The sequence below is a fragment of the Galleria mellonella genome, unplaced genomic scaffold, assembly GCF_026898425.1.
Source record: "Galleria mellonella isolate WM207_F2 unplaced genomic scaffold, CSIRO_AGI_GalMel_v1 utg36, whole genome shotgun sequence".
Classification (NCBI taxonomy): domain Eukaryota; kingdom Metazoa; phylum Arthropoda; class Insecta; order Lepidoptera; family Pyralidae; genus Galleria; species Galleria mellonella.
Genome location: NW_026442086.1, coordinates 1,364,320 through 1,387,984, shown reverse-complemented (window position 1 = coordinate 1,387,984; position 23,665 = coordinate 1,364,320). Strand labels below are relative to the sequence as shown.

At 31.3% G+C, this 23,665-nt stretch overlaps 1 protein-coding gene across 3 annotated transcripts in view; it reads left to right on the top strand.

Moving 5' to 3' along the window:
* The first annotated feature begins 4,003 nt into the window (after positions 1-4,003).
* LOC113520690 (transducin beta-like protein 2) overlaps positions 4,004-23,665 on the top strand; it is a 131,881-nt gene continuing 112,219 nt past the window's right edge. Inside the window, exons 1-2 of one of the 3 annotated variants that reach the window (XM_052897337.1) lie at positions 4,004-4,328; positions 8,757-8,957. In XM_052897337.1, the coding sequence (XP_052753297.1) occupies positions 4,178-4,328; positions 8,757-8,957 (352 nt within the window). In that variant the 5' untranslated portion in view covers positions 4,004-4,177. The remainder of the gene's footprint in view (positions 4,329-8,756; positions 8,958-23,665) is intronic. The other 2 variants (XM_031910307.2, XM_026906095.3) reach the window with 2 other exon arrangements.

Genomic DNA, 23,665 nt, shown 5'->3' with positions numbered 1-23,665 from the left:
TTAAGATGCAATTAACCATATCTATTTATTTACTTTATTACACTAAGCAAAAAGAGAAATAACAAATATATTAAATATTAATGAGAAGTTATAAAAAAGGCGGCCTTATCGCTAAGCAATCTCTTCCAGACAACCTTTGAGTAGAGGACATTGAGAAAAAGACAAAGGGTAAATGGCGCACTATTATATAAATATTATCATATACAAACATATATAAATACATACATACACACATATATTATATATACACAATCAAATATATACATAAATACCCACATACAACAGTAGAAAATGACGAAGGAAAACGAAGAGAGAACATAGGAAAATAGTATCTACTAAAGGGAGAGGTAGTAGGATTTAACAGAGGTTTTGAAGCTAGTAAGAGTTTGAGCCCACCGAATAGAGGTAGGTAGTGAGTTCCATAGGCGAACTGCCTGAATAGTAAAGAATTTAGAATAAAAGGAAGAAGAATGAGTGGGAAATTTGAGGCGGAGGTTATTGACACTGTAAAGTATGATCATTAGCCTTGCTGGCAAGCAAGAATCGGTCTTTTAGATAATCAGGAGCAGTGGGATTAAAAAGGATTGAGTAAAGAAGAGACAGGATATACAGATTACGACGAAAACGGATAGTGAGCCATTTGAGTTGAGTACGAAATTGAGAAATGTGATCATATTTGCGAAAACCAAATATGAAGCGGATACATAAATTTTGAAGACGCTCAAGCTTGTTTAATTGCTCTTCGGTGAGGTCTAAATAACATGAGTCGCCTTAATTATGAATGGGTAGGAGTAAGGTGTGTGCGAGCGCAATTTTGGTGTTAACTGGGAGGAAATTACGTAATCTATTCAAAGCATTAGTAGCAGCATATTAAATATAATAAAACACAGCAAATAACGTAACACCTCAGTATACATCAATCTATTCAGTACCTTGCGCTTTTGTTACGATTATGCGTTTCGACTGATTTTTACATCATATATTTAACTTTGGAATTCATTTTAATGGACGATTTACTATCTGGTTAATTTTCTTCATCGTACAATATAATTTACTTAGACGTACCGTCACAATAAAAGCCATGACTCCGACGAGCGTCTTCGCGTCTATTTTAATGTAAATAAAAATAATTACAAATCGACTTCAGTTGTGGCAAAACTAGTTATTTGGATTTGAAAATTAAATTACAGGACCGATTTTGATAAAATTTCTGTAGAACCCATCTGTACTTATATTTGTAGGAAAGAGGTCGTAAACAGTCGTATATAGTCATACAGACCTACATACATAATAGGCTTGCTGAATGGAGAAATAGAACTCTCTTGTGTAAAGCTCGATGCATACAAATTGAAATAAAGATACCAAAAAATTTTTGAGCCGAAGCTATACATACGGCGAATTATATAACGAATAGAGTATTCCACAAATGGAAAACCACTTTTCTAATTATGGCTTAGGCGATTCCTTTTTGAATCAAATAAAAAAAAAATTGCTTTTGCACGAAAAGGTTTTTTGTTGGCTACCGCATAAATACAAAATGTTATAGAATATGATCATCAATTGTCAAAATGAATCGACTAAGTAGACTCAAAATTTTTAAAAGATTGAAAATGAAAGGGAAGAAGCCATTAAATTCTATATACAGTTAAATCCAAAACAAATAAATATGAAACCAATAGATGAACAAACTCAACCTATAGTTTCTGATCAAAATGATCACAAATAAAGAGCGCATGACGCTAACTGAAAAAGAAGATAATCTAATTAATAAAGAACCCTGAACGTCAAAATGTGAAAAACCATAAAGAGATAAAAGGAAACTATGATATAAAAGACTACGAACTATGAAAATGATGCACAAGATAGCAAGCACGTAACAGAAATAACTCACTTCGATGAACACAAAGAAAACAATAAAGGCTAGGATGATACTATTAAGGCAGAAATAAAAACACATATCAAAAACGGAACTCGGAAAATAGCAAAAAAGAAAAATGCATCAATGAAGAAAAATACAAAATGATATTAAGAATAAACGCGGAAACAGATAACATTGAAATAAAGGGGGCTAAATTAGTAATGTGATTCACACAGCAACCCGGTGTAGAATACATTGAAGCTTTTGCCCCATTGTAAAACTAAGCAGATAACTTAAAAATAGATCAAATGGACGTTACTACAGCATATCTCAATGGAGAGCATTACATACACATTATGAAAAATATAAATCAAAATAAAAACTTTCTTGGAAAAATAGGTAATTGAAATTTAAAACATTCTTCAATAAAGCTAAAAAATATTAAAAAACATTAGAAACACAAAAGAAGAAAGGTTTGCAAGCTTTAAAAGGCTTTATATGGATTAAAATAGTCCGGACTTGTCGTCCGGATATCTGGTATTACAAACTAGATGCAGAATTAAAAGATATAAATAAGATTCAAAAGATATAAGTTTTGAATCGTGTAATGCAGATCCTTGAATATTTGTACCTATTTAAGGAAAAAGGAAATAAAATAATACTAACAGAACTTATGTTGACGATTTAATTATAGTATATTCAGGTTAAGAAGTGTTTTTTTTTTTTTTTTTTTTTTTTAATATTTTAAGGGCTTTTACCTTCTTCAGGTATATCAGTCCTATTGTACCCTGAACTTAAATGAAGTAAAAAAAAATTAAGAGAGAATTTTTAAAATGAAAGACATTAGAATATTAAAATACTGCTTAAGTATAGAATTTAAACGGAATAACAAAAAATATTATGAGTCAAAAGAAATATTATGACGACATTGTTAAGAAATTATATATGCAAAATGCAAAACCCTTTTTTTTTATCGTGGGTAAATACATCATGCAGACCCATATGCTCCGGTAAAAGCGTATCCCTCGGCACTATTATAATCACCACGGCATCCCTCGTCGCACCATAGTGTTGGGGATTCGGGTTCCCTTTCAAAGTCCATCGAGCGGCGTTAGTCCGCACCGGCGATGTGGCGAGCGCTTAGCTAGCCCATTCTTTAATGGAAAGCGCGCGGGAATTCACGCGCGACTTGCCAGGGCCACGTTGATTGAGATAGGACCGTCCTCGCAGTTGTCACCCGGCTCTTTGGCGAACAGCGACTAGCCGCCCTGGTCACCCGAGTGGGACGGACTTTGGTCCGTGTCCATCTCTTCTCTTTGCGGCCTTTAGAGAGGGCCTGAACGGCTGGCCGCTGCAGCTGCTTCTTTTTGGGTGGGGTGCAAGTCTTTGCACTCACCTAATGATCCACCGGCCGACCCGCTATGGCGCACACCACAAGATTGATAGAATAGATCGAAGATCAAATATCAACCATTGTATAATAAAGAACGATGCAGCTATAAGCTGGGAGTCAAGAAAATATAGGACTGTGATATTGTCAACGGCGGAAGCTAACTATTGGCTTTGAGAGATTATACGAAAGAGACTATTCATTTGAAAAACATTCTGAATGATTTGGATTATTGTAAACAAAAAAATTACAACGACAATTAAGCTGTGCATCACTTAGTAATAAACACTATCGTTAACGGACAAATTCAAACATATTGACAACATTGAACAAAATGTGGTGCAAGTTTTATACCTAGTACCTTTTCAAAAGCTTTGCCTCGTTATAAATATGAATATTGTCGCCATAATACTTTATTACTTATTAATATTTTAGTAAAATTACTTAACATCACAGTTCGTTTCAATTATCGTAATTTTAATTATATGCTATCAAGCTGTACGAAAAGTACGTAACGCATCTACCTAAACATCTTTTTAAGACCATGTTTCATTTATTTGTCAACTCAATGAAAAATAATCCATATCTATAAGAAATATTATTTTTAGTAAAAGTTAAATAAACCTTTTTAACATTATATCTATAATAATAACACAGTACATTTTTTCTTTATCTATGTCGAAATAATCGTGTGATTGATTGATGAACGAATCCAATGAAAACAAACTCGTCTAGTAGCACCTGTCTTTGGCTAACACATTCGGTTTACACTGGTTTATACTCGGTAAACTGTCATTTTCATCTTCCATCCCGCCTCTTGTTGCGCTCAGTCAGTCTGATATCGCGAATACTGTTACGACGCTTGAACCTTAAGTGTTATTAAATACGAATATTATAAAATTGTTGATTGTTGTTATTTTTGAGTGAAAATGGGCGATATTCAAGCCGGTTTAAACACAAATGTATTCCTTGTGGCAGGAATTACTGTATTTTTATGTATACTGATACATTTTGTTTACAAAACCTTCTTTGGAAGTAAAAAAAAGGAGATATTCAAAGATGAAGCGGAGAACAATTTGGGTGAGTTTGTCTATACAAAAATAATGTTTGATAAAAGTAGGACAATGAAAGTAGGTAATGCTTCTCTCTAATGCTTAAACTACACGTGGGTCGTTTGCCGCTAAGTTCGCTTTGGAACCCCATGTGCGGAATCTAAGATACATTCCTTGCGGTTCTTATTGCCGAACGGATGCGGTATGTCAGTGATTGTTGTAAACGGCTATAATATTGAGGAACTTCAGTGTATTTTTTAATATTATTATAATGATACAAAAGCTCAAAGATAGTTCTAAACTACTAATAATATTAAATTATTCATAAGTTCTATCCATATTTTTTTTAAATTACAATGTCATCAATGTAATTAATTTTCCTATTTTGGTGCTATATAAACAATAAAGTATTCATCTGTTAATATTAATTATTGAAGAAATTACTAATTGTATATGTATTCTAAAATTTTATACAGTAGTAATACCTCCTCTCTTAGGCACGCTATTTCTTGTTTACTTTCAATAAAGCTGCCTTTGACATTTTACCTGGTTCTATTTAATTTAAAACATTAATGTTAAGATGAACAAGGAAGATATTAAAATTAAGTGCTTAAAAATGCACTTAATTACTTTTGTGCAAATGAATAAATTATTATTATTGACAAGTTCCTATTTACAAACATTTCAATAATGTAAGTACACTATTTTTAGTTGTGGGTACTTAAATATTATAATAATGTAACTTGCAGAGCAATCAGACAAATTATACATTATTGTAATATTATATTATTTTCTTAAATAAATTAATAACTAAACCCTATCATATAGCCTTCTGATGTCCAATAGTAATAAAAATAAATATATCAATTAATTGTTAGGATTTGTTTCTAATTTCATTTTGAGAGTATTTCTGAGGTGATTTCAATAAAACTTGGTTAATTTTTCATTACATTCCATTAAAACAGACTATAATTAATTAAAATTTCTTTATTAAGTTTATATAAGTTCTATTAGCATATTTGGTATCAGCGCATTACTTTTTTTTTATTTTTCTTAAAATCTAAATGTATTTGTATTAATCAATACCTATTTAAATGCCTCATTAACTCAGGCTAGTATTGCTTCTATTACTAATATCTTATTTTTTGTCATGTTACAGTTTTATTTAATCAATGTCTTAATGTTGAAATGTCCACCACTGGGCATGAATTTTTTTTATAATAAAAGAATATTAGCCTGTTGTTATGATATTGACCAAGTTTTTCCTTGTTTTCTTTCTCTCTTGCATTGGTATATTGTTTGTACCCTCAGTTGTTTCTTACAACATTATGGAATTAAAAGGACTGATAACACATTGCATATTTACCCTATTACTACAAGGATTATACAAAGTACTATTTTATTATAATATATACAATATAAAAACATGTAAACATACAGTAAGGAAACATATAATATTATTAAAAACAATCTTATGGTTGTTTTTTATACCATTATATGATGTTTCTTTCTGCATTATGCAGACATGTAGACAATAATAATGAAAATATTTTTACATATTAATATGACCTTTTGCTCAAGTTGCGCATTATTATATTTTAATCTACTGGAACATGACCATCAACACTTGTTCAAATAATGTTGAACAATAAATAAAGACAATTCAGAAAACTAAGTTTGTCAAGCAAATAATAATATAAAGTTTTGTTAAACTACTTACAATGATGCAAGATTTTAAACAAATTGATACATCTCTTTATCTTATGTTTACAATATTTTTTTTTAATGGATTTGTTTAGAAGGTACTAAATACACTTACCAATGTCAGTTCTTATTTTCTTACTAATATTATGTAAACATAAGTTCATTAGTTATTTTTAGTTTTCAACTACCCAACTGATTCTCATGAAATTTGGTAAATACATTGTTACATACAGTTGTTGTTGTTGTTATAAATTTTTATTATATAATATATACTTATACATATATAGTATTTAGGCTACTTTTTATTTTAGCCATGTTTCAATCACATGGACAAATTTCAGCTACAGCTTTTTAAATATAATGTACTGTTTATATTTTATTATTTGTTTAATAAAGAATATATAAAGGTCAAAAATAATAAATTATACTATATACCTACCATATAGTAAGACTTTTATTTAAATATACTCAGTAAATATATTTGTTTGCATGTATTATACTTATCTTAATTTTCCATCATAATATAACCATTCATTTTGAAATGTTTTAATTGTTTAAATATGCAACAATAATAAAGGAAGTTTTTTAAAAGTTATTTTAATCATGACAAATATAATAATTGATTATACAGGGGAGTAATTTCTCTTAACTTATTAGCAAAAAGAATTATTAAAATCGGCAAAGATGTTGGCGAATTGAACACTTTCTCTAATATTTCTTTAAATATCTTAAACATATGGCTTACCATAGTATAAAACAACTTGTATAAGAATTAACTTTACTTTTATATGCAATTTTATATTATCAATAGACAATGAATAGTAAAAAAGGTGTACTTGAATTTCACTTTATTATCAGAATTACTAACTGTGACTCACAATTCTGAACTAAGACTTACCTATAACTATGCTATAGGATTTATAGATCCATAATAAAGTATGTTGAACCATTAACAGAGTGGAATGTACGTATTATTCATTAGTTGTTTATATCTATCTGTTCACTTAAAGCCGCATCTATAGGTAGGTCTCAGACCGCTTTTTGCGACTATGACGTCCGAAACGATTAACAAAAAAATACAGAATTATGAATTGAATACTTAATTTTATTGCTTATTATTGCAAAACCCAGTTAAATATATTTTATAGTGGAATCTGTTATAAATATTATAATAGGTACATAGTAATGTAGCTAAAAAAAACTATGAATGAAAAGTATTTATGAATATAATTAGCAATAAATCATTATGTCATAATATGTGGTTTATGCACATTTGAAGAATAAGAAGAAGGTGGAATAAAGTATAACCAGTACATTTTCGTTTGCAATTATAAAAATATGTTTGCTTTGCTAAAATCGAACTATTAATAATTAAAATTGTGTTCCACAAAAAGACTTCAAAAAAAACAAAACTAGTTATTTTGATATAAAAACCAAACCACTAAAACGTTTTTGGTAAAATTTCTATAGGACCGATCTTTAATTATATTCTTTCTGATAAAAACGAAATTTTCAAATCAGCTTACTACTGACTATTGCTATAGGGTAATAAACATAAAAAATACAACTGCATTGGGAACCTCCTTCTTTTTGAAGTCGGTTGGAAAATATTTATATTATCTCAGTCCTCAGGAATGGCGACGTAAGAGACAGGTGTCGTATTAAACTCTGTTGTGTCCATTATGCCATTCATGTTTTTAGGTGGCGGTTCTTTTCTCATTAAATGGGCTGACAGCATGTTTGCCATTCTAAGATGTATAAACAATGCATGCGTTTTACACCGAAAACTTTCAGAATTATACATACAAATAGAAGTTGAAAATTTGAAACAGGAGCTAGTTTTTTTTTTATTATCTACATCTACACTAATATTATAAAGAGGAAAAATTTGTATTTTTGTGTGTATGTATTTTTGTAATTAATAAACTCAAAAACTAGTTTGCCAATTTTAAAAATTCTTTCACCATTAGAAAGCTATATTCACCCTAAGTAACAAAGGCTATATTTATTGCTAGAAAAGATTAGGGATCCTTACTAAAACTTTAGTAACGTAACTCAAGGTGTAAGAAAATGCTATAAAATATCTTTCGTTGCGTGCGCTGCGGAAATTATTGGTCATAGAACAAAAGTATGTTCTACAATATTAAAGAAAATATCAATAACTACAAAAAACTTCGCGATACTATCCAACTATTATCGTTACGTCACAATAACCACTTTTTAAAAATTGATAGAAATACCGACCAAAATTACACCATGTTATTCATACTTCTGTTTAAATCCTTATTTAAATAAATATATATAAAAAACTTAGTCAATTTAATAATGTCTATCCGTGCGAAGCAGGCCCGTTCCGGCTTTTATTAGTTTATTGATATAATAATTACAATGAATAACAGTCATCTAAGATTTTTAGATTATGTACTTATGTAGCTTCGTCATATCGGCCGTCTACTGTCCACTACTGAATATAGGCCTCCCCCAAAAGGGAGGTTTTGTCAGTAGTTGCCACGCTTGGTAGACGGGTTGGCGACCACATTTAGGCTTTGGTGATGTTCTAAGAGGGACGCTGCTGCCCATCCCTTCACCATTAAGTTGTTTATGCCGTTTACTGATACAAAAAATACAAATGACATTCTGTACTTATTGTCTGTAATACGACATTCCATGCGTTGTATACACAGACATCATTTTTATTTGCACATAAGTGAATCATACTTGTTTTTATAATAAATTGTTGATTATGTTACAGGCGCTCCGGCGGAAGAAGTTGTATCTGAAACGAAATCGCCACAAAATCGCGTCAGTGGTAAAAGTAAAAAACGAGCACCATGGAAAGGCAAGACAGAATTCAGTCACCCCTGGCACCTTAAGAATCTCAAAGGCCATCCAGGCACAGTGTTAATGGCAGATTTTTCCGCCAACGGCAAATTTATGGCCGCCACCTGTGATGGTAAGTACTATATAAAGTTGTTTGTAATTAATACTGACTAGTTAATAAAAGCCGGTTCTAATGATCCTAAAATCTACTTGAATGTTTTAGTAAATAGAGCTTATATAAAACGGCTTTTAGTCCACAATATAAATTTAATTGTTGCGTAAAGATAATGGTCACACTGAAGTCTTATTCTGTTATTTGATGCATATTAATATTTTTACATCTTTTCGACTTTTCTTCCTGCTTATTGTATTTTTGACAATATTACTTAAATATGTACACATAAAGGTGTTTAAACAACGGTGTCTGTATTTATTCGGTTGTGGGACCATTATAATTTTAATATGGCATTATACAAATAAGAAATATAATTAATATATTTAAAATGTGTTATTTTGTCTGTATATAATAATATAGAGGGCATTCTTAAACTATTTTGCCATATTACAACGTATCAATTAAAATATTTAAGTATTATGAACACAACCAAATTGATTGGGTGAGATTACGAACTTAATAAATACCTATATAGAAAATATTTTGCTTTTTCATATATATTAAAATACATTGACATGATTTATTTTGTAGGGACTTTATATTTGTAATTCGTAATATCACCTTTGTTTGATTTTAATAATCCTTAATCACAATTTCTAGTTTATATTATATATCAATAATTTAATAATCGTTCAAATTATATGTTTTTCTTTCATAATTATCAAATAATAATATAATGCATAATTGGATTACTATTCGTAACGGAAATTGTGGTTGGTGATTTACTATTTTGATTGCATTTACAGTTTAAATGGTTGTCTACAAGTTTTTTTTATTTATTAAGTCTTTTATGGTAAATGCAATCAAAGTAGCCAAAAGTTTGTCGTGCAGTCATCTGACAGGTTTCCGTCCTAATTTTAGTGCACAATAATTCTAAATTCAACACACGTCCAATATTTTGACATATTTGACGTTAAAGTAATAAACTATTGTATGTACTGTACGTGCACCAAATAATTATATATGTACTCATGTCCGGATTTAGATTTTCCTACTGTTGAAAACTCATAAGTCAGGGCTCTGCAACTCATGTACTATGACGAACAATTTAATTTATACTCTATGCGTTGTAGGATGACGCGAGAGACAGCTAGTATTTCGACAGTTTTTAATTTAAAAAAATATTAAGTGACAATTTTGGAGTTAATTTTAATCTAATAATCTTAACTAAAGCTTTCTGATAATCATATGTTTTCTGAATCCGTAAATTACGTTATTTTTTTTTGTTTTAATGACCTGTTGCTTACTCTATAACGCACCGAGTATAGTTTGTATATATTTCTCTGGATTTTAGTTAATAAAAGTTGCTGACCCCTGGTGTGAAGATCAATGAGTGAAGTCGGATATCTTAGTAAAACCTCCTTTACAAAGCGAGGTCTTCTGTCAGTGACTGCACGAGGAAGCGTCAGCGTCTTTGCGGAGACCTTGCGCTTTTTTGTCCCACTCCGCTACGCCACTGTTATGTGTAATTTGGAGGTCCGCCGGTCGATGTCACCCCAAGGCTTTTTATATGGATTTTTATAGAAAACACCAAACATTTTTTTTAATTACAGAACGTTTTTAATGCAAAAAGTATATTTCTTATTTTTTCTACAATTGGAATTATGCATAATGAAGGTTTTTTTTTTAGTTTTAATTATAATATTGATTGTTATTTTTAATGTTAATGATATAGTTTATTGTTACCGATTAGGTTTCTAAAACAGTTTTTTCATGTAGGTAAGTGTTATTAAAATCGTCTAATGTCGATTGCAGACCTTAGCATAAAGATAATCCGTTTTTAATTTTTTAAAAACGGATGTAGCTTATTTTGTAAACAATTCTTTGCTTGTATTAAATATAGCACTATATGGAAAAAAAAAAATAGACAAACTAATAGGTACTTTGTTAATGATGTGTTAATGAAAAAGTACAAAATATAGGCCCTTATCTTCTAATCTCTATTACCTAAATTTAATATCTATTAATATGCAGAAAATTTACATTAGTGTTTTTATGATATGTCATGCCTACCGTTTTAAAAAATAATCCAGTAATATTATTTTATCTAGAATACTATTTCTTCAAATATATAAATCTAATGAAAAAAAAAACAATATAAACATTATTGAAGCCATTCCACATATTCAATATTGCAAAGTTTTCTTACGCATTCCTATTATCTAATGCTATCATATTGAACCTGACTAAACTTCACACTCACGGTTCTGCAATATTCTTTTATATCGTTGTATAATTATCTTATCAAAGATTATCTAATATATTCTACTATTGATGTAATCAATCACAATAGTACTTACAGATGATAAATCATCAAATTAAATACGTTCCGGACCTTGTACAGTTTTGAAATTTGTTATATCCGTGATTGCTTTTTCAAGAATAAACAATATTATTTTTATACAAAGATAGAACACGTAGACACTGTACATTGATCAGTGATTTAATCAAATTATTGATACGTTTGTGCAATTCGGAATGATAACCAAGCTGACAGCCCAGCTGCGGTACCACTTTTGGTAATCGTCATTTATATATAGACACGAACAGTATCATCAATATTACCTTCTCTAAATAACTAGTTATGGGTTGCAAAGATAACTGAGAATCATCTTGAAGTATTGGAGTCTCTCCAATACTTGAAGATGACCCTCAGTCTGGTTGGTTACTATACGAGTCAATTGTAGTGTGTATTCATGCGTTGCTGTTTCTAAGTACTAAGATGTTATACCTCTATACCCAATTTTGCTATCATATTCCACTCCACTGAACAGCGACATAGTCGTTACAGATAAATTTTTTGAGTGTAAATATTTGTGTAAATATCATGATAATTCTTACTAATATTTATAATATTATTAAGAAAATGATGCTAAATAATTAATATAAATATGTTAATTAATATAATTTGTTAAAAAATTTCGATTCGATTTCGCCCTTTTATCGTAATCATGCAAACATTGGACATGACAAATAAAACTATACAAGCGCGCGAAAATCGGCGTAGAAAATCAGTTTCCCGCTCTAATTGTAGCAGCCGAGCGGCCCGTAGTGGCTGCGTTGAGTTGATGTGACGTTGCCGTAGCGATAAACCAGTGTAAAACGGCAACTAACAACCGGAATAGTTGCCGTGATAGCGGGGTCGCTCACCTCGCCAAAACGTCTGCGACCCTGTTCCACGGACCGCGGTCTTTGTTTACAACGATATTGTAACTGGGTCAAAAACTTGAAATGTAATACCTACAATATGTGACACATATACAGTTATATCACGGCTTTGATTGACATTCCATAAATGTGTTAATATTTTCTTAAGTGTTTTATAAAACGGATCGATGATCCGATTTTGATAATTCTTGCTAACGGGATTAGGTACTTTTGTGTTTATCCCATATTAATTTTTTTGTGAATGAATGAAGCTATCGTTTTTCTTTTCTTTCTGTCTAAGCCAAAAATTGTTTGTTGCGAAGCAAAGTCTATACACGATTTCGTAATCTAAATTCAAATATTTTGAATTTAATGTCCACGAAAAAATCTCACTACTCGTCGGTGTGTTTTGTTTTATATAAACATATAACCAATATAAATTTTGTCACGGTCGCTATTTTTTCTCTCAAAGCAAAATATACATATATAGGTTTTGCTGCACACTAATATTATGTATATTGACTAAAGTCACACGCAGCAAACAAGTTACTATTTAGGAAGCAGTTTAGTCAAAATTAAGTTGCAAAATTGTATTTGCAATTATCATTTGCCTGAGAATAACTGAGTAGGCAAGGTCGGGTTTGAATCGAATATTGTGATATAATCATCACAAATAGTAGTTACTATTTTGTCTGTTCACAGTACTAAACGCATGTTACGCTGAGTTGTTTTGCAGAACTAACCTAGGTTTATAGATCTTCATCGACACTACACATTGTAATATGTAAACGAAAATTGTATATTCTCTTTTTATTTTGTAGTGAAGGGAAATTGTAACACACAGAAAAACTCATACATACATACATACATATCTGTCACGCCTGTCTCCCATTAGGATAGGCAGAAACAATAGAACGCCAAATGCTTCGATTCAAACAAACATCTTTCGCTTCTTCCACATTCATCAATCTTTTCATACACGCTCGCCGGTTACGGGTACTTTTAATTTGGCCCCTCTTCAGTACATCGCCTATTTGGTCGACATACGTCCGTCTAGGGCGGCCCCTACCGACATCTCCGTTAATTCTTGCTCAATAAATCTCTTTCGTAATTAAGAAAAACTCAATGGTGATATATGTCAATCAATTAAATCAACGCCTGTTGAAATTTATTGGCGTTACACTAAATGCTATCAAAATCATTCAAAAAGCAATTTGTCTAACGAACATCTGAGGGGCATATTCCAGAACACTCAGACAGTAAAGTAACAAACGAAAAGTACATTTACTTAATTAGACCGGTAATCGAATCCGATACCAAATTTATCATTAGATAGTACTTCAATTCTAATTTCTTTACAAGACTTTACTTACGATGTCTTTATTGGCCTAAGAAATAGAAACTAAGGCGCGCAAATATTACAGCTGACTACCTGTGTATATGAACACTAATAGGTATTTTAAACATCGCGATAAATTTTTAGGCAATGTATTTTTAGATGTGAATAGAAACTTTTGAAACCTTTTTTTTCAAAGTCGTAGAAATTATTTTCTAAATTCGTTTGGAAGTAGAATGAAAGTATAGAAGTTCTTTGCTCTGATATAAAATGTAGCATTTATGCAAACTGTTGTTTTATCAGTTCCCAAATTACTACAGCCTTACGAAGGTTGACAATTTTTTTTTTTTGTGTATACCGAGTATTTGTAGTTATTTGTTGTTTGTGTTGTAACATGTATTACAATACAAACTACAAGAATATTAATTAAAAGTACTGAGATTACCATAAAAAAAATTGTGTATGTTTAACTGGCATATTTAGTAAACAATATGTTTAATAAGTATACCGAATTGAAATACATAAAAAAAGTAATGGTTGTTTATGTTCATGATTTTTATATTATTGTCTAATATTTTTATTTTTTCCTCCGCTATTAAGATTGTTTACGGGATATGCCGAGTTTGATAAACAGATTATAATTAGCTTTTTATTGTTTTGCCCTCTACAGCCATCTACCGAATCAATTTTTTTTTTGTTATTGGATCTATCTTATATTTCAAATTAAAGAAAAAATTAGGTGTTAGGCAATAGTGTGGACGAACATTGTGAAATAGAATTTTTATATATTAAGATATACCATAGCTTTGGGTACTAACTATATAACATTACATAATACAAGGAGCAATGACGCGTGACGCATGACCATGACGCGACCTAGGGCGGCCGTCCTCGCTACCGCCACCACTGTCGGACCATAACGATTGCTTCCATAGTGACAATACTAGAAAATAAACAATTGTTTTGTTAGATAAATATTATTGAGATATGAAGATCCATATTTACTTTAATAGATAATAATTAGACACTAATAATCACTTTAATGTTTTCTATACAAAGGTTGTCTAGGAGAGATAGTTTAGTGATAAGAATTTACTTTGTTTTATTTTACAGTATATTACTGTAATACTTATTGTATGATCTGGTGCAGTGAAGTGTAAATAAATGAATAATACTCATACAGTAATCTATGTTATACAGTTATCAGAAAACAGTTGCTATATCGTTGTATTTCGGCGTTTTAAAATGCATATACTGTGGATTTTTTTCAATATTATTAGAATAAGATTTCATATTTCATCTTTGCAAAAGAAATCTACATTTTTTGGTTTGATTGCAAAAAAAAAATATCAGAAACAATTCAGAATAAAATACAACCTCTTTTTGAAGTAGCTTGATAACTGGCAATTAATTGTGAAGTGATAAATGCAGTAATAAATTATTTTGTTCCGTAATCCGAAATCGACACCGCACCGGTATACGGAATTAGCATATCCGATTATTCGCTCTCACCGCTTCGGTTCCGATATGACATTACGTGATATTGTAATAAAATGTAAGGCGATGCAACGCCGCTGGTGAAATCGCCGGTGATTGCAACCGTTCCTGGGATGGGTTGCGTAATAACGCCGAGCGTCGTAAAATCACGATGTGATCAGTTGATTTTAGAACATTTTGTAATATTATACTAAGTATTTAAGAGAATTTCCTGTCACGATAAATTTAATAGTAATTTACTTAGATACTTAACAATTTATTTATTGCGCGAATTAATAATATGGTGTTAAAATAATAATGGAGCATATTATTCCGCAAACCACGGTAAATTGACATGGGACGAATATAATTTCCATTAAAATAAATAAAAGATTTCTATTTATCTTGTCTCTTAAAATTTAGGACTAGACAGTGTAAAATACACATTCTTATAAAACTTCAATTGTTGTGACTCAATAATTTCTTAATTTCTAGAATATTCTGTGGCATTACTTTGATTTTGCTAGAGATACTTCTAGCGAAATTAACTTGACTATGTTTCGGTTTGAAGGGTGAGTGAAGATATAGCAGTGAATTCACAAGGTACAATGGCATTATACCTTAATCCTCAGGAATGACAACGCATGGGGGAAACGGTATATTCTATGTCAATGGTACGGTTTATGTCTATAGGTGACGGTTACCATTTTCCATCGGATGGGCCATCAGCTTGTTTGCCGGTCTAAGTTGCATAAAAAGTCCTAAATTCACAAGCAGCATTGAACTTTTAAATCGGATAGAATAATTATTACCATTTGTGTATATCGGTTTGTTCTGATAAATTATTTGAATACAATCCACTCCCAATTTAATTTTAGTTTAATTTTTACATGTTTTACATAGCTCATAGAAACACCTTACAGAATGGCTACGGAACGGAGCGCCAGACCTGCGTATTTCTGTGACAGTTATGAATGACAGTGAATATATTAGAAATATTTATTTTTAGAATTCCCAATAGTAATCTTGTTACGATACAATATAAAGTCGAGCTTAGTGTTTTATCACTATGTGATAACGTAGAAGGGTGATAAGAGATTTATTTCGTATTTTATCGCATTTGAAAATCATTAATGTTGTTATAAGCAGTCTTTTTTTCCGCTTGTACACCGCGACAATTGGTGATTTGGATATGTCGCCCTAAGTTGATTTATTTATCGACAATTTGTAAGCCGATATGTTTCTTGTGTACTACAATTAACAGCGGTGTATTGTAATAAACTGAATAATGAAGTCAAAGTAAGTCCCTGCGAAAATTTTTTACTCCTTGAATCCCACAAAGGATTTTATCCGAATCAAAATACGGTAAAATCTAATCTTTTAGAAATTAAATCTCTAGACTCCTCGCTCTTGTAGATGTATATTAATAATTCTTGATTATCGCTATATTAATGTTGTTAATGAATTCTTTAAAAGTAGACAAGGGTCGACCCTTAACTTTTAATTCTAGCAAACTTTATCTAAACTTTTCTCTTACAAAATCAACGTAAATGTTACTGTTTTTCAAAGTACACTTTATACATTTTGCTTCTAAATCATAGATATATATTTAAGCCTACTAGTTACAGTATTAGTATATAACGACTTTTTATTGTATTAATTACTCTTATTGCATAAATTGCTAATTCACTCAAAATGAATTAACAGCAGCTTTACAGATACATATGTAATTGACAATGAATAATATGACTCAAACAAGTTTTGGGGGAAAACTATCGATCTCTTGATATTCAATAACAGCAAGAATTTACTCAAAATTAATTACAGAACTAGTACGCAACACGACTATATTTATTTTTTTATTTTGTGCCGAGTCTTTCCTTCGTGACTATGTGGGAGGCAATAACAAAAACAAGAAAAAAAAGTTGAGAAACTGAGTCAAACTATTTAAGACCATTATTCTCAATAGTTATTAGTACTTGTATATGTATTAAGAGGATTATTGCGACCCTACTAGTTGCGAAGGCCGCGGGAGATTCAATGGAGCTTTTTATATCAGTGTCAGAAGCATCATATTTCTTCCTGTGGATATTATGAAATATTGCGAAAAGAGGTCATAATTTTTTTTTCTGTGTCTATGTTGAAAATGAGCTATTACATTACATCCTACTACTATTATATAATATAGTTTGTAAGGATGTATACATGTTTATTACTCTTTCACGCAAAAATTATTGGACGGGTTTGAATGAATTATTGTACATAATCTACTCGAGGTCGTCTCAAGTTAACATATAGAATACTTTATGTACTGATCAATGTGAATGATGCCGCAAGATACAGCTAGTTGATGATAAAACCCAAACTATTTAATTATTTATCTGAGAAGTAATACATAAAAATCCATATTGTTTTTCCTTGTTTTCTTTTTTTATACAGGTATTTATAATAACGACAATCAGTATTAAGGGGAAAACAGTAGTAGACATGATTAGTAAATGTAATCACGGATGTCTGTGCTTTATCATGTTAACGTGCATGATGTATGAATTTCCACGTAGAGATGCGACTTTGTACCGAATTGAAGATTCATTGATATTATTTTGATTGATTTCGATTTGTTTTATCTGTATTTAAATGTTATCATGTTGCTATAATTAATGTTAAAAGTGACATAATGATAGATAACTTAATTTTTATAGTAGAATTTAAGATTTCCTTTCAATAAAAAGAACAGCCGTGTATTTCCAGCATAGAATGGGCTATCCCTTTATTTTAGTAAGAGGCGACTAAGGGAACTAAATGGTCAGACGATAAGTAGCAGAGACCCTCTTAAAACATCATCAAAGCCTAAATGCGGTTGCCAACTCGCTTGCCAAGCGTGCAACTACGGGCAAAACCTCCCCTTATGGGGAAGGCTTATGTACAGCAGTGGATGGTTGATGGTTGATGTGAAACAAAATGGCAAATTCAATCGTGACAAAATTAGTATGGTATCAACACGACTCTATTAATTACAAAAGGAACTATAATAATGACGAAGATATTGCTTAACATCCACATAAAGGATGCAGGAAAATTGAAAATATTCTCTTCTTGTTGAAGTCGTTTAATTAAAATTAGAAATTACATTTATTTACTAGTCATCATGAAAAAGCCTATACCCAACAATGGGTTACCTGGGCTGAAATGAATAAATAGGTAAATTTACTTCAGATAAAATCTTGAAAAGTTTAAAAAGACAGATTTTTTTATTTTTAATCTACGTTTATTATCATGTCTGTTAATTATCAGGCTCAAAAAGTTTTAAGCTCATACATAAAAATTACCACGTATTTCGTGATGCCCCCGAATATGTCTAAAGTACAATTTTTTTATGGAACTCGTGTCACTATGGCAAATGATTAAACATCTGCGCATGCGCAAACTTGTGATAAGTCTTATCTTGTGCCCGCATCATCACCTTAAACCTTGGCAGTGTACTTCCTACTTTTAGTCGTCATAGTTTTTAACTTTTTTATGACAATGTTGTCTGTTTATTAGACCAGAATGTTTTAAACTGGATTAACTATAAAACGTAATTCGCGTATAATATATATATATATATTTGTTATGTAACCCAGGCGTAGAACTGGCCACCCTTTCTTTGACCATAGCAGGCGACTAAGAGAACTAAATGTTCGAAGGATGGCAGCGTCCCTCTTTATCACCAAAGTCTAACTATAGTTGCCAACCCACCTGCCAAACACGGTAACTACGGGCAAAACCTCCCTTTATGGGGGAGGCCTATGTACAGCAGTGGACGGTTGATGATCGTTATGATGATGATATATAAATTTGCGGATTTTATTTTCAATTGCATTTTATTATATTACATTTGTTATTTATAACTCGCGGCTCATTTCATTCTGCCTTACAAATATCTTTACACTTATGAGAATTTCTAATAAAAGAAGAAGGATATACATGTACTTATTCATAGTTTCAGAATAGGTGAGTACTTGTATTGCAAAATATACGTAATTTGACCATTTAAAAACGAAACCGAGCCTCTTGTTCGAGATTTACGTAATAGAAAACAATACTAAAGTACTTACCAAGTTTATTAGTAGTTTACATGTAAGTACATTTTTAAGTTTACATACTTCTTTCTTTGCCTTTAAGCCGTGACCGTGTTATGTTATGAATTGTATTATGAACGTTTCGTAACTAACAGTACTATGTAGTACGCATACATTATTTTCTTGTTTTCAAGCTATGAATATAACCTAGTTCCTAACTACGAATAAGTCGATGTCATAAGATTGAAAAAAATAAAATAAAAACGGTTTTACACTAATCTGAATTTTTAATTTGTAGATCAGAATATTGATACTATAATATTAATTATTAATATTAAATCTGAATAACACTGTAATACAAGTTTTATTGTTGTTTAATACGATCAAACTAATAAAAATGCTTGAAATTCAAATAGTAAATTAATGTATTGTATTCAATACAGAATAGATTATTTATTTATTCTTTATTGAATACATTACAAAAAATACAGCGTTCTTTTCCTGTCAACATTTGGAAAACCGAATGTAATTCGGAAATAAAAAATGCGCGCGATTACCTACCTAATTATTTATTTTTTCACTCATACTTAGAAAAGCATATATCTTTCGCGCCGAACCTGCTACCCGTTTTATTTGAACTTTTCGAAACTCCTATATCAGATGCGGAATGTACTTGCCAAATTTTAGCTTCGTAGATTCAGCGTACCATGATTAGACATTATCTCTAATGATTCTAATATTAAGGGATCTAACACTGAAAATTCGCTATCTATATTCATTACGTCGGATAGAGTTAAACGCGAAGACAATGGATCATTTAATTGTTGGGATAGGCTGCGTGAGCTAGACATGTTGTGTGACGTCTTTGACCTCTGAAGTCATTCCGTTTTAATTATTGTAATTTTGCATTTTGGGGAACAACTCTATAGTATCCAAAAAAACTTGAGCAAAGTATATCACATTTAATAAAGGATAGCAACTTTTAAAACTGCTGACCAACGTTTGTTAAAAATTTCATCATTTAAATCAAGTTATCACTTCATAATTGGGTTTGACATCACCCTTGTCAGAGCTAATTTGTCCTTGACATAAATACTCGATAGGACCATTTATGATAAACTTGATCTATAATACACATACTTTATGGGATTGCTACTATTTTGTCTAGAACATCCTAAGCATTGACCAGCTGATGGTCAAGCATATGCCTAGTGATTAAAAGGATTTATCGATTATTAACTATGAAAGGCAATATTTTTTCGGAGTAAATTTTGAAATACACTTATGTATTTCATACACGATATTTTCAGATAGACAAAGAAAAAAATATATCTAATCGTACTTTTACTGTTCCACGATTCTCCAATTTCACATGGAAAGATATGAGAATTGTAAACTACAATACACAGTATGTGAAACTGCACACGATAAAGTAAGATGAACTCAACAATACAACAGTAATTAATTATAAAAATGACGGTTGATAAATAATAATTAAGTAGGTATGTTAGTACTAGACAGTGTGTCAGACGAATAATGATGTCTGGGTCTTGTAACAATTATTCATTAATTATTACGATATGGTGGCACGAACATTATCCGTACGTTATATATAATGTGACGCCTATGTACGATGATTATATAAACATATATATATATATATATATATATATATATATATATATATATATATATAATTATTATATATATAATAATTAATTTCCCTGTAACATATCTATAATTTAAACAACAAACTAAAATTCATTAGAATTGTATCAGTCCTTATTTATTTATCACTGAGTATTAAAAGTTCTCATAAGAAACGCAATAGACGAATCCTCCTATTTTTTTTATACCACTGAGGTGGCAAACAAGCATACGGCCCACCTGATGGTAAGCGGTTACCGTAGCCTATGAACGCCTGCAATACCAGAGGTATTACGCGCGCGTTGCCGACCCTGAAGAAACTTCTTTACCCCCCTTTTGGAGGGGGGTTCATAAACTTGAGTATCTCTTGAGTGATTTTCGCTTCATCGAATGGAATTTGTTTGTCGTATGCTATCATGAGGCATCGCTAAATTTTTACTAAGAAAAATATAAAACCGGCTTAAATTGTAATAAATTTGAGAGTTGCATCACTATAGTAAGACTTACAGATAAAGTTCCAATCTTATATATCGGAGGTTAAATAAACATGTCTTATAAAATGGTCGCATAAATCTATTATTGCTGCTATTAGGAACTTCATAAAGTGCTTTAAATTTATAAAACATAAACATAATGTTATTAACATAAAAAAGAAACAAGTTTTGAAATATCCTACAATATTAGAAGTTCCATGACCATTCGAAATATTGTTCATTACACTATGATCAATTCCTTAGCGCTATTTCGTAAATTTTCTCAATTTATTTTGGTATTTAATATACTTTGATAGTTTAATGCAATTGTTTTTTTTTCATGGGTGAAAATGGAATGGGAACTTCGCCTGCGGTACCGCTAGGTGCGAATGAAAGTAAGCGCAGTTCCGACAAGAATTAATTACGATGGTTTTCAGGTCCAACCGCGTGGAGGTAGACTTGATTAGGGTATATTTCTAGAAATAGAACTGTTAGACCCCATTATTAACAATCATTTTTCCCCAATAATTATCATCGTTATCATTTCAGCCGTTAACTGTATTCACTGCTGAATGTATGTTCTCCCCAATGCAATGATGTTATGAAGCACTGAAAGTTAAATGTACAAGTAAAATTACTTTGACTCTAATCTTTTATAAGTTTTTTTTTTTATAATAATGGCTCTTAGGATATTAATTTTTCTATAATATCATTGAGATTTTAGTATTAGAAATAGAGAAAAAAAAAAGAATAGACAAAGATAACGCTTCAGAATCGATCCCGATGTCCCGTACCGAGTGTTTAGGTGTCGGTATTTGTGAGAACCCACGTTTATGTAATTTTATTACTTATGCAAAGCCAGTGCCTATTTAAATGAAGACTAATAGATAATTTCCAGTAATTACAAGTCTCATCAGAACTAGGCGATCGCCTTGACACACTTATAGAGTATCATCTCAAAGCCTAATGTTACAAATAAGTTGGTACTTCAATTAAAACATAGGGATAAAAGTGACACTTTGTGTACTTGACTTAGGCCGCCAAAAAATTATGTTTACCTTATCATTATTTGATACTACCATTTCTAGTATTCAAACTGTGTTAATATATTTTCGATAAAATCCTTTGGTAGTTTCGTTGTGACTGAGAAGGTAATAAAAATACCGACAGACTGTTTTTTTTTATCCTAATATTCATTATATAAGGAAAGGAATATTTGAAACGAAATCATCCTTATGCCGGATATACTGTGTATGAATCAAGAGATGTTTGTTGGGATAGAGAGATCTTTGGCACTCAGTTGTCTTTGCTTGCCCGTAAAGAGCCTGATATGAAGAAATAATTGAATAATATCTAGAGTTTAATATTATAAACATTTGCCCCGTTAATTACAATAAAAGAATTATTTGTATTAAGAATTATTTGTATTAATCTAGTATATGATTTATCTATATGCAAATTTCGCAGGTATTTGTTCAGCTATTTGTAACAGATTAAGTAATAAACATCGCAACATGTTTATAAACTTTCACATCTCTAAATATCAATAAGATTAGTAAGATCATTTACATCCTAAATTTACAGGCTATGAATATTCATGCCGAAAGCAAAAGATTTTTTAAAGACACTTCTATTGAAATGATAAAAAGCCAATAAAATAATTAGGTTAAATTTAATATTACCTAAACATGAAATCAGCACTCGAAGCTATGTGATTTCGGGTTATCATCTTTACTTCCTATAATTATTTTACTTATAGATAAATTTGCGTAACAAATTAAGGAAATCACGATGAATTGTAATGATAAATTAAATTTTTGTGTTCACTACCTTCTTTATGTTATTTGTGCAATTAGTTGTATCCTGGGGTTGTATGCTATATACGAGGTCTGTCCGGAAAGTTCGTATAAAAGTGTTCTGGAATGCGAGAAAGAGGAGTGGGGAGGCCAGGTAAGCGCAGGACCCCTTCCTTATGTCCCTAACAATGCTTCAGTTCTGGTCTGACCGCCGTGCGGTGCGAACTGGCTTGTCACGCCATCTGTGAAGTTACCTCTTAACGAAACCCCGTCGGCATGGAGCCCGCTTCCGTTGAAGAGCAGCGCGTCGTAATCAAGTTTCTCTCGAAACTCGGCAAGAATGGCCGTGAAATTTTTGCCGATCTAATTCGATAAGACATCCGGGGAACCACGAACAAAAAAATCAAGAAAATCCCGCTCAAATGTCAAGACAATGTTGATTGTTTTTTTCGATGTTCGGGGGATTGTCCATCAAGAATTCGTCCCTCCAGGCCAGACAGTTGATGGAAAATTCTACGTCGATGTGCTCAGACGCCTCAAAGCTCGTGTGGCACGAGTTCGTCCAGAATTGGCGCGAGAGGGGCGTTGGATTCTTCACCACGACAATGCCCCTGCCCACACCTCTCTTGTTGTCCGTGAGTTTTTGAGTAAAAATTCCATTACGGTGACCGAACACCCCCCCTATTCGCCGGATTTGGCCCCGTGTGACTTCTTCTTGTTCCCAAAAACC